The sequence below is a fragment of the Anarrhichthys ocellatus genome, unplaced genomic scaffold (assembly GCF_004355925.1).
Source record: "Anarrhichthys ocellatus isolate YVR2014 unplaced genomic scaffold, GSC_Weel_1.0 scaffold80, whole genome shotgun sequence".
Classification (NCBI taxonomy): domain Eukaryota; kingdom Metazoa; phylum Chordata; class Actinopteri; order Perciformes; family Anarhichadidae; genus Anarrhichthys; species Anarrhichthys ocellatus.
In genome coordinates this window covers 942480-953950 of record NW_022280110.1, presented here as the reverse complement: position 1 = coordinate 953950, position 11471 = coordinate 942480, and the positions used below count along the sequence as shown (strand labels likewise).

At 39.2% G+C, this 11471-nt stretch overlaps 1 protein-coding gene across 1 annotated transcript in view; it reads right to left on the bottom strand.

Moving 5' to 3' along the window:
- il34 (interleukin 34) overlaps positions 1-11471 on the bottom strand; it is an 18905-nt gene that overhangs the window by 6773 nt on the left and 661 nt on the right. The window contains exons 2-4 of the mRNA XM_031874382.1: positions 3330-3433; positions 2124-2201; positions 1786-1863 (exon numbers count right to left, since the gene is read on the bottom strand). Coding sequence (XP_031730242.1) covers positions 1786-1863; positions 2124-2201; positions 3330-3433 — 260 coding nt within the window. The remainder of the gene's footprint in view (positions 1-1785; positions 1864-2123; positions 2202-3329; positions 3434-11471) is intronic.

Here is an 11471-nt window from a genome sequence, read left to right as displayed (position 1 = left end):
CTAAACTGATGGCCAAAGCCAGAAGAGGTCTACTACCCGGACCCGATACCACCCCCACCTGCCTCGTAGGAGCTGTTTTTCCCCACAGGGAGGGAAACAGCCATGTCCTCATGAAGGACAAAGAGGAAGATCCTAACGTCAAATCTGCAGCAAGCAGCGCCACGCTTTCAGGTTGCCCAGCAGGCAAAATGTAAGCACAGTTGTCAAGTCTCCTAAAAGGACAACCTAGTAATTAACTGAGGTCATGTCACTCATGCAAATGGGTGGCTCTTTACTCAAGATCAGAATTTTAATCCAAATTCATCTAAAATATGATCAAAATTTTAAGATACAGAACAAATAAGTGAGAAACAAAAAATTACCTAAAATTAAATGGAATTGTACAGTGCTTTTCTCGTCTTCCGAGCACTCAAAGCGCTACAACACTACATGTCATCATTCACACCCATTCATACACTGATGACAGGGGCCGCCATGCAAGGTGCCACCTGCCCACCAGGACTATCTATCATTCATACTACATTCACACACCGTAGGCACAGCTACAGGAGCAATTTTTGGGGTTCAGTGTCTTGCCCAAGGACACATCGACATGGACTAGTGGAGCCGGGGATCGAACTACCAATGCTCTGATTGAAGGACGACCCTGAGTCACAGTCGCCCACAATTAGTATCATTGTACTGACAACATGAGATGAATCTGATGAAATCCACTTTTTTGTTGATTAATGTTCAGCAAACCACCTCCATTGCCTTCAACCGCTATACTGGTGTGACGCAGTAGACTGTGATGGATTGAGTGACTTACTTAGCTTTGATTACCACTCAGTATTAGGTTAAGTGTGCTTGAAGTGTGGCTTAAGGCTGTTGCCATTTTTGTAAGTGGTACTCACTTACATATGAAAGCACACTTACTGTCAGTGTTCATGGCTGCAAGTTGGGACAAAGCAGCAGAGAGAGAGAGAACCCAACAGAACAAGAGTAGGCGAGAGAGACCAACACCAAACACAGCTAAACCAACTCCTTTGGTGCTTATTTGCAGTCAGTTCCCACTTAATTCTAAGGATTACATAGGTTCAAGCCCCATGGCCCTGAGGTTTTGGAGACACCAACAACAGAGTGGAGAGAGCAGAAGGACCTCATCCCACTAATTCAACCTGTCTGACTTTGTCAGCAGCTCAGGTGAGCGGCACATACTATTGTACCTGAAGGCAAAATGTGTGGGTGCTGAAGCAGTACTTGAAACTCCTGGCCCTGGATAGCATGTGCCTGTTCCCTTAATCAGTCGATTACTGACATGTGATTTTAAAATTCTGATCTTTATTGACTGATTGACGAAGGTTTAGTCTTATGATTCAACTCAAAACCGCATTGTATCTCAGTGTGGAAAAAGTACAAGGACACATGTCAAAAATGAGTCGTGACTGAACAACTGTGGACCTTTTTTTATCCGAACAGTGTGTCATTTGTGCCGTGCAGTGAAGCATTATGGTCATGCTTCAGCTGTTGGCATTTTATGACCGTCAACCAATTTAAATAAACTTTTTTATAGCAGACACAATTGAAGAAACATCTGCCATTGACAACACATATTTTTTGTTTTAAAATAATTAATGACCACACTCAATATAAACTGCAGTGTAAAATCATTTTTGACAGCTCAGGGTTGTTCAGGCTGTTTGGAGAGAAGGAAAAGAGCACTGATTTTAATAAATTACATAAACTGTTTACAAATGGGACAAAAATCTGTGTTTTTGGACCAAATAGTTTTTACAATATTCCTACCTTTTTTAACACGCCTTGGTTGACCTGGAACCACAACCTCTGGAGAACCAGCTCATCCAACCCCTTCACATGTAACCTCTGATGTGTTGAGCAGAGGAGAGAAATGTTATCAATAGGTTTATCAGATTATGTGAATCTGCGACAAAAAGAAGAATGTTAAAGAACAAATTTTTACAATTTATTTAGATTTTGTTTATCAGCATTTAGCAAAAACTGTGTATACATAGAAAGGGAAGACACAACAAGTAAATTATGGTTATGCCATATTATATATTACTGTGTGTGTATATATATATATATATATATATATATATATATATATATTATCATATATTTACCATTCTATTGATGTCTGACAGTTTAAAGATTTCCTTATGATGAACCCTAATAGTGTAGTTGATGGGGAAGTTGTGCTTCTGTAATGCAAAAAGAGAGAGAGAGACAATTATATACATTTCATAACTCAGATAGCTTTAAACCTCGTTTGTCTTTGATAATTGACTATGACATTTACTATCAAAAGTAGTATATTTAAACAACTTCTCACAAAATCACACACAAATAAAAACCGTTGAATCAGAGTAATAAGCCAAACATGTGCCATGTTCTATTAATAACCAAGTCATTACATTACATGACATTACATTACGGTCATTTAGCAGACGCTTTTATCCAAAGCGGCTTACAATAAGTGTATTCAACATCGTTTTTCGATTAATCACAATAATGACCCATCTGGGCCAATCACTAATGGGTTCCACATGAATTAATATGACACCAACATACTATAATGCATTTCACATTACTGGCAAAAAATAAATAAAATGCTTCTTCTCTCACATGCTTCACATACAAGTCAGTTTAATAAACAGCATCCAAGATATTGTGCATGATGTATAAAGGGAAAGTACAGATCCATTGTGTGCCCCGGTTTAATTGTTTAGGACAATTATCAACCTGAAATGACAATTTAAAGCACCACTCTACCAGTTTTCCACAACAAGGTCAGTTTTTTTGTACTACTCAGGCTGTGAAAACGTTTCTATACTGTCTTCTGCCACTCTGGTGGAGCAACTGATATCATAGTGATGTCATTCGGGTCATCAACTTGGGCTTGTGGACTACAAACTACAGACGTGGGAGTTGCATTATGCGAACTGTAGGAATAAGTGTTTATGGTGCCTGTCCTAAATTCCTGAACTAAAAGTCAGGAATTTACGGAATTTTACTGAATTGATGGGAGTGCCCCTTTAAGTTTCATTGGTACAGAAAACAAGGTTTCAATTTTTATTTTGTGGAGAATTTCTTGCTGTTTATTTCTTTTCTTATTATTGTTGGCTGGAGTCCGTCGAAAGTCATTTTGGGAAAGATGGGAAATCCCCAACTTCAGTAGAAGTGGACAAAGCTTCTAAAAATGACCCTAGAATACACAAGCTTCATACCCAGATGGCGATATTTAGAATGTGTTTATTTAAGGGTGAAATTTGCTTGCTTGCTTCCAAAACGATTGAGACATACTTGCAACCATGCCATTGTTCTCTCACCATGTACCGTCGCCTGTGGCTGAGGCTGTTGTTGAGCGTCCTCAAGGGTGTGCACATGCTGGCTGGTGTCAGGGCCATCAGAACAGGTGATAGCAGAAACAGGCCTACAGAAACCAGAAAACACAGAAGATGAGATGTCCCGATCAAGTGTTGGTAAAAAATACAGTCAAAAGTATAAAGTCTGCCAGAAACGAGGGAAGGAAGCACACTACCTGTTGCCTGCCTCATTATTCCCCTGTTCTTTCATAAACAGAATTATGATCTGACTAATTCCCTAAACCCTCTGCAACACTCTGTCCTCTTCTCTAAGGTTCAAATAACCTAACACTACTTCTGCCTTTGCTATTGAACATAAACATTTTTATGTTCTTAACAAACATATTTATGTTTTCTTAACAAACAGCCATTGCCTTTATTTTTCGAGACATTATTAACAGGAGGTTGTTTGTTTTGATAAAAATGACAAATGCTCTCATGTTTCCAGTGAAGACATTCATATCCACTGTCTTTTAGCTTCTATCAAAATGTCCAAGTAAAGGATACACAGTGTGTCAAGCTGCCATTGTTATTGACTCAACCAGCAAATCAATCAACCAAGTGATTATTTTGAACTGTCATTTTTGTGTCAATCTAACAAAGACAAAGAGTAACATATTGCATTACTTCAATTTGGTAGACTAGGCTACTGACACACCAATTTAGAATTGAATAGAAAGTTATGGTTTTGAGTAATTCTTTGTGAAGCATGTCTGTGGGCCTTTGAGAGGCTAGTGTATCGAGCCTCTTTCCACCCTGCTGTAGAAAATGTTCTCTTGCTCTTTCTTCTTTTGTGTTTGTTTGTGGAATATGTTATTATTATACCTTTTAGAACTACTTTTGCTTCTCAGAGTGCTTTTGCTTATGTCAGCGGTGCTGTTGGTTTCTAGGAAGGATACCCATTCCTTTTCGAAATACTGTATGAAATCCAGGTGAGTTATTGAAGTGCCATCTGGGTACGGTGATGTGGGTCAATTCCTGTTAGTAAGGGTGATAGGGATATGGTCAGAAATAATGAAACAGGGGATGATGGATTCTATGGCTCTATGCATAAGAGTATTGATGTCAACGCGGGGGGATGTTTTGTGGTATGAGTAGGAAGAAATGTCTCTATTGTCTGGGTTGTATAGTCTCCAGTTTTCTTTCAGTCCACATTCTGACATATATTGTTTAGTTGTAGATGAGGAGTAGAGAGGCTTATGGGAGGTTGAAATGGAGGAGCGATTCATATCTGGGTTTAATTCAAAGTACCTTTTAATATGGGAATTTGGCTAATTCTTAAAAGTGTGAAAGAAAATGGAGAAATGTCTTTATTAGAATGACATAGGTACTGTTATACTGTCTTTTTCAATGCTGCTGTTGATGGTAATGAAACTCCCATCTGGATTAGTTACAGTTGATTAGTGAGTGTGATGTGTTTTTGCTTAGCAGGATAAAAGCATCTAGTGTTTTGGAATTATAAGTGTAATGATAGGTCTGGCCAATCCATCGGGCCCTCTGTGAGATGGGTTTCTTGTAAAAGAAGAAATCTGATTACAGTTTGTGTAGATGTTTCAATATTTTGGCCCTTTTAGCACGTAGACGGATGGACAATAAGACAGACAGACGGACATATAGGCTCTTTTCAAACAGAGATTTTGCCGTTCCGCCATGCCGGAATAACTCAGGCCCTCAATTTCGGCTCCATACCTTTCAGACAGAACAGGCTGTCTGAAAGGGACTATTGACAGACAGACAGATCAAACAAGGTGAATGAATAGATATTCAAGTAGATAGACACATTCTGAAGTCCTACATGAAATAATTTAATCGGTTCATTTGGATTTGAGTCATTTTTGTACGGCTTCACTCTTGTAAAAAAAGCGATAAATCATTGACTCTCTTTGTGTAACAAGACTGCCAGGATACACTGACCCTAACACTTCACACATTGATGACATGTGTGCCATTAAGAGATGTCAGTTGTCTTCTGCAACCCATCTTTCGTCATTGTCTCTACAGAAGACCATTCTTCAGCCAGAGTTTATTGTTTCGATTTTCTAACATGTTAGGCGGTGACAATCCCAATATCTACTGCCTCTGTTGAGAGGACATTTTCAGCCTCAAACACATTAAGACATATTCAAGAAATACAACTGGGGAGGCTCGACTGTCTTCACTGGCGTCCATGAATCGAGAAGGACTTCTTACTGGAACTAAAATGCACGGATGTACTGAATAACCGTGAGATTAAACTCTTTATTAACAAAGAAAGGAGGATGCACTTTGTCTTTATTAAATAGTGAACAGCAGCTTTGGTAAGTTAACTGCTTTTTTACATCTACAGTAGCTTTAATATGCTTGTTTATATGTTATTATTTGTACAACTTGTTTTTATGAAGATGGATTTTTGTTTGGTTTTATATGTGATAGGAACTATTGTTATGTCCAATGTTGCTCTGGGGACATATTTAGCCGTATTTACACGTATTTAAAAAAAAACACATCTTACAATGAATGTTTAATAAAGTTACAGTTTTAAGTATAGCACTAAAATGTGAGTTATTTGGTTGACTGGGAGTATCCTGTAATTAGGGAAGGAAGGGATGGGAGAACCCTGGTCAATGCTTCTCTTCACTTTAGTTTATCAGCATGCTTTAAGGACAATTATGAGGAGTACATAATCACATGATTGTCAGGGGTGAAGAAAGTTTTCATATCGCCCTTTGCTGCAGGTTTTTGGACATTAAAAGCGAACATAGCAATGTGGCGTACAAAAAAACCTAAAAAGCTCAACATTATAGAGGAAAAGCCAGCAGCTAATGTTTCTGATAATTAGGACGGATGCCTTTCTTTGGATACAATGATTTGTTAAAGATAAATTTAGAGAGTTATTTAATCTTTCCAGTGTTGTTTTTTTCAGGCTTGCTTGTCGTTGATTCATATCCATCTATATCAACACAGCTACTGTATCTATGTCCCCATGTTTTTAGCCAGACCGCCCAGAAAATAATTGGTCAAAGTTTTATATATTGACGTACCAATCCCAGGTTTTACTTACAGTAGCTGCTTGAGCCATTAAGCAACACTTTCAATATTATTATAGTGTGGAAAAAGTTACTAGTTCTCTGTACAACAATGTGACTGGTGAAGAAAGTTAATCATTTAGCAAGACAGAGGATTATCAATTTCAACTGTGACCAGATAATTGAATTATTTGTAACTTAAGCAAATTAGTGCCAACTTATAGAAACAGTTAGTGCTTGTTTCTTTGAAAAAGGAAACACCACTTCTTATTATGAAAATATAAGACCAGACTATGTAGTTGTTCTCCAAGTCTAGCCAGCTGATTGCATTATGGCAGTGTAAGTGGGTTACGCAGTTTCCATTTTTACTCAGTTTATTGATACTGTATAAAGGAAATCATTGCTGAACAGAAACACGGGCTGAAGGATAAACTAACCTCCTGTCCACAGCATTCTCACCATCTATTCAGGTACAAATGCACCTTTTTACATCCTGAAACTCAAATCCTCCCACCCATGACATCTAACAGTGTGCAGCCTGTGAGCTAGGCATAAACGTAGCACAAGTTATGCGTTTCAAAACAGAAACGTAGTAGTGTGGAGGTAGCCTAAGTCTTTGGCCCCTGGGATATGACCACATGTGGCACACGGGGTGGGTGATCAAACAGCAAGAGATTGACACACTGATGTTGTGGAACTGAGTTCTTTGACTTGTGTCCTTTGAGTCACAGGAGTTGAAATTAAGCTACTCTCTCCTTAAACAGAGTTGGGTCTTAAATCAACCACATTCTCACAAAAATAGTAACACGAAACAATTCCACCTCCAACTCAAGAACTGCATCATACACCTGAAGCTTTGGAAGGAAGTTCAGCTGTTCTCATTCATTCAGTCTTTCACTGAAATACACACACAGCAGTAAACTTGCATCTATAATATGTCAGATCAGACAGTGAGTACACTTAATGTTCACCAAGCTGCATGTCACTCTACATTGCAAAGGAGATGCTGAAAGTAGAAAGACCACATTTTTTTTAAATGTAGAGAAACCCGTAATCCAATTATAGTGGGGTTTAAAGCATAGGTTACCACAATTGCACAACAGTCCTTCACAAAATATATCATTTCCCATATATGTGGTTCAGCAGTGTAAACATTTGATGTCTGATGGAGAAAATATATACTGTGCCACACTGTTAAAGTTGTATGTCTTTTATCACTTCATTACACAAAATATCTTCCATGGGATCAGCTGCAGTGAAAATATGCTGACAAGAGTTATGACCTCTTTGGCACCTCTGCAGTATATCAACACCAATGAGGCAGTTCTAGGTGAGGGGTTGAGGACTGCCTTGTTTGGCATATTCCAAAATCAGACAGCTGAGCCAGTTACCCAGTCTATCCATGAACACACCCTATAACTCTTTACTCTTTCTTCCCCTGCATACATTTACCTTAGCACCTATAATATATGTGTGGCATTTTTTGCCCTGACAAGAAAGTATTCAGGGTAAAGTGCATGTAAATATGTTCATTGAAGTCAGACTGAAACAGTGCAGAGTTTGTGTGTCAGTCCTAAAAATTAAAATGTTATCATTATACCGAAACAGCTGTTCAGTGTGCATTATGAGCACATTTCTACACACTATGTTGCATTGGATTTGCCCAATATGCCACATTTTTAACTTTGAACCTAAAATAAGGAACTTACGTACTTTACTAGAAGTTAGAGTCTAAACCCTGCAGACCTCGGATCGGTCAGAGAGAATTGATGCTAACGCAACACAGGCCATCCTGCACAAATCCGCCATTTCTGATGGCCAACTTACCTTCAATAGCGATCCCAGTTTTTGTATTCACTCAACCCAGATTTAAAGATCTATGTTTAGTGAAAATGCATGTGTTTTGGGAAGCATATGACTGGATACTTGAGCCTTGGATGATAGTGCTGAAGTAAGCACTATATGAGCACTATAATATGAGAGTTTGGAAACAGATTTTTTGATATGGTTTTGCTGTTGTTAAACACGGCCCCCATCACTTCAATTCATCAAGACTTTACTCCGTTTTTGGATTCTTTGTTTACTGTAGAGGCATGCGAGAAACCTTTTCTTCAAGGATTCAAGGAATTCAAAGTACCGAACCATGACTATGCACAAGGCATTGCATTTGGCAAGTTGCAAAACAAAATAAAATCAGATTGGCTACACCCTAAATTAAAAACACCCTGTATCTAAATGTATGTGCATTTTTGAGGGAAAAAAGACACAACAGCTCAACTCTCCTGACAGTCCTGCACTGTATTATACACCACAAAGCATTCCTGAGTAACAATACTGTCAGAATATACTGATCTGAACAGTTGATGACATGTATGCTTCACAGTTGATGACATGTATGCTTATACAGTATATCAGTATTCTTCGTGTTCTGGCTAAACTATAGCAATTTCTGAAACAAATGTATAACAGATGTTCAACTGTGTTCGTAGAAAACTGACTGTCTTGACATCTGAAGTCAATCATCAGCAAAGAGATTGCAGTCCATTTCTTTCCAGAGGCTGTAATGCTTTGATCATAAGATTCGAGGGAGATATCTTTGGAGTTATTACCGGTAAATCTTCAGTACATTTGAAAAAATTAGAGGAAATATATTACGCTGTTTACCTGCCCATAGTATATACTTGATGCCAGTGTAATTAAAACTTGACATGCATTTGGCATTGATGTAAATGTATGTATTTCTCAATTGAAAATTACATGAATTTGAAAAAAACACATCTTCCAATGAATGTTTTATAGAGTTACAGTTTAAAGTATGGAACTAAAATGTGAGTTATTTGGTTTACTGGGAGTATCCTGCAATTAGGGAAGGAAGGGACGGGAGAACCCTGGACAATGCTTCTCTTCACTTTAGTTTGTCAGCATGCTTTTGAAGCCAGACAATTATGAGGACTAATGATTTTTCAAACTGTATTTGTTTAAATACCAGACCCTGGTTTTACATAAAGTAGCTCCTTGGATCCAACACTGCAAGCGCCATTAAGCAACACTTTTAATATTATTGCAGTGTGGGAAAAAAGCGTCAGCTTGTGTTTGTCAGTGTGTGTGTGTGTGTGTGTGTGTGTGTGTGTGTCTGCCCGTTGTGCTCGCTAGCTGTCTAGACTTAACTGACAAATATTTGGAATAAGTACTTAAGTCAAAAAATAACAAAGACATTAGGTTAAATCTGATAAATATAGGGGATGGATTATTAAATTTGATCATGTGTGAGGGAAATGGGGGGGGGAATTGGGGAGAACAGCAGGAAGAGAGGGGAGGAAAGTTCCTTGATGGTCCGAATGAGCTAAATTGGTTGCTAGTCTCTCATTAGTAATAAAGTTGCTAAAACGGTCTGAAAAGTTGCTAAATCTAGTGAGAAAGTCGCCAAGTTGGCAACACCGGTTAGCAGCGAGACCAACAGAGTGCTACAAGTAAATATGATACAAACATTGGGGCTTAGACCTTTGAGGGAGGGTCCGGGGAGATCCTCACATGGGGTATTTTTAGTTAACAAACTCAATATTGATGCTATTTCATGCGCTATGGTACCTTAAAATTACCTGATGCAACATAGACACGACAGAAAATCCAGTCTACTTAGACTCTGGTAGTGTGATAACTTACCAGCATGCTACACCAGGAAGCGACTTCAGCCTGACTGCAGGGGTGATAACTAGAGTGATTATCCAATTATCTGGAGGTACAGGGCCACCATACAAGCCAGAGCTGCATCTCACACACACACACAAAATATTACCCCCCACTGCCACATCAGGCTGTGTTGACTTAATATTTGCTCTGTTTGCTAATGTTAGCGACATCATACTTGCTCACCTGCCAAAAGCAGCTGTCTCAGAGCACGACGTGAGAAGGACTTTCAAGAGTCTCGGCACCGGGAAGGCAGCAGGACCGGACAGAATCTAAACAACAACGAGCCGGTGCTTGGAGAGGTTTGTCAAAGACTTCTACGCCTCCTTACTACACCTGTCCCTGGACCTGCAGCAGTTTGCATACCATCCAACGAATCCACGAAATATACCACCTCATTCGAACTGTCCAAGCCGACATGGAAATTGGGAGTGGGAATTATGTTGAAATACTGAATATGGATTACAGCTCAGCATTTAACTCAATAATCCTCTCAAGACTCTTCACAAAGCTTGAAGACCTGGCAGTCAACTCCACCACGTGTAGCTGAATCTTCAACTTCCTCACAGGCAGACCTCAGGTGGTGCAGGTGGGCAGCCACACCTCATTACTCCTCACCATCAACACAGGAGCCCCCCAAGTGTGTGAACTGAGCACCCTGCTGTACTCCCAATACACACACAATTGTGTGGCGAAGTAAGACTCCGCCACTATCACGATGACACGGTCTAAAGCTTAGTTTGTACTCGCCGTAGTAAAGGCGTGTGTAAAGTCTCCGCAAGTGGTCGCAGAGCTTGGTTGTACACCTGTGAATTTTTGTAACTTGGTGCGTGCATTTGACGTGACTGTCAAATAGTTCACCATCCACAGTTGGGCTCATCAACAAAGCTTGGAACCGCCACCAACTCTGACTCTTACATCCCCAGGACAATTACAGACATTTACATATCCCTGCACAACGCTTCACTTTCAATATATACTTGACACTTTAACAACAAACTTATTTTAACTTGCTCTTAATTTGTTTGTTTGTTTATTCTATTGTAAATGTTCATATTTTTATTTAGAAATTGTGTCTAATACTATTGCACTGTTTATTATTATGCACCTATTACCATGCCAAATTCCTTGTAAGTGCAAATGTACTTGGCAATAAACCGATTCTGATTGGAAATGATGTAGTGGGTATGGACTTGGATGGATGGTAAATGGACTTGTATAGCGCTTTTCTAGTCTTTCCGACCACTCAAAGCGCTTTCACACTACTACTGTCATTATGCACCCGTTCACACCCATTCATACACTGATGGCAGGGGCTACCATGCCCACCATCAGGACTAACTAACATTCTCTCTCTCTCTCTCTCTCACACACACACACACACACACACACACACACACACACACACACACAC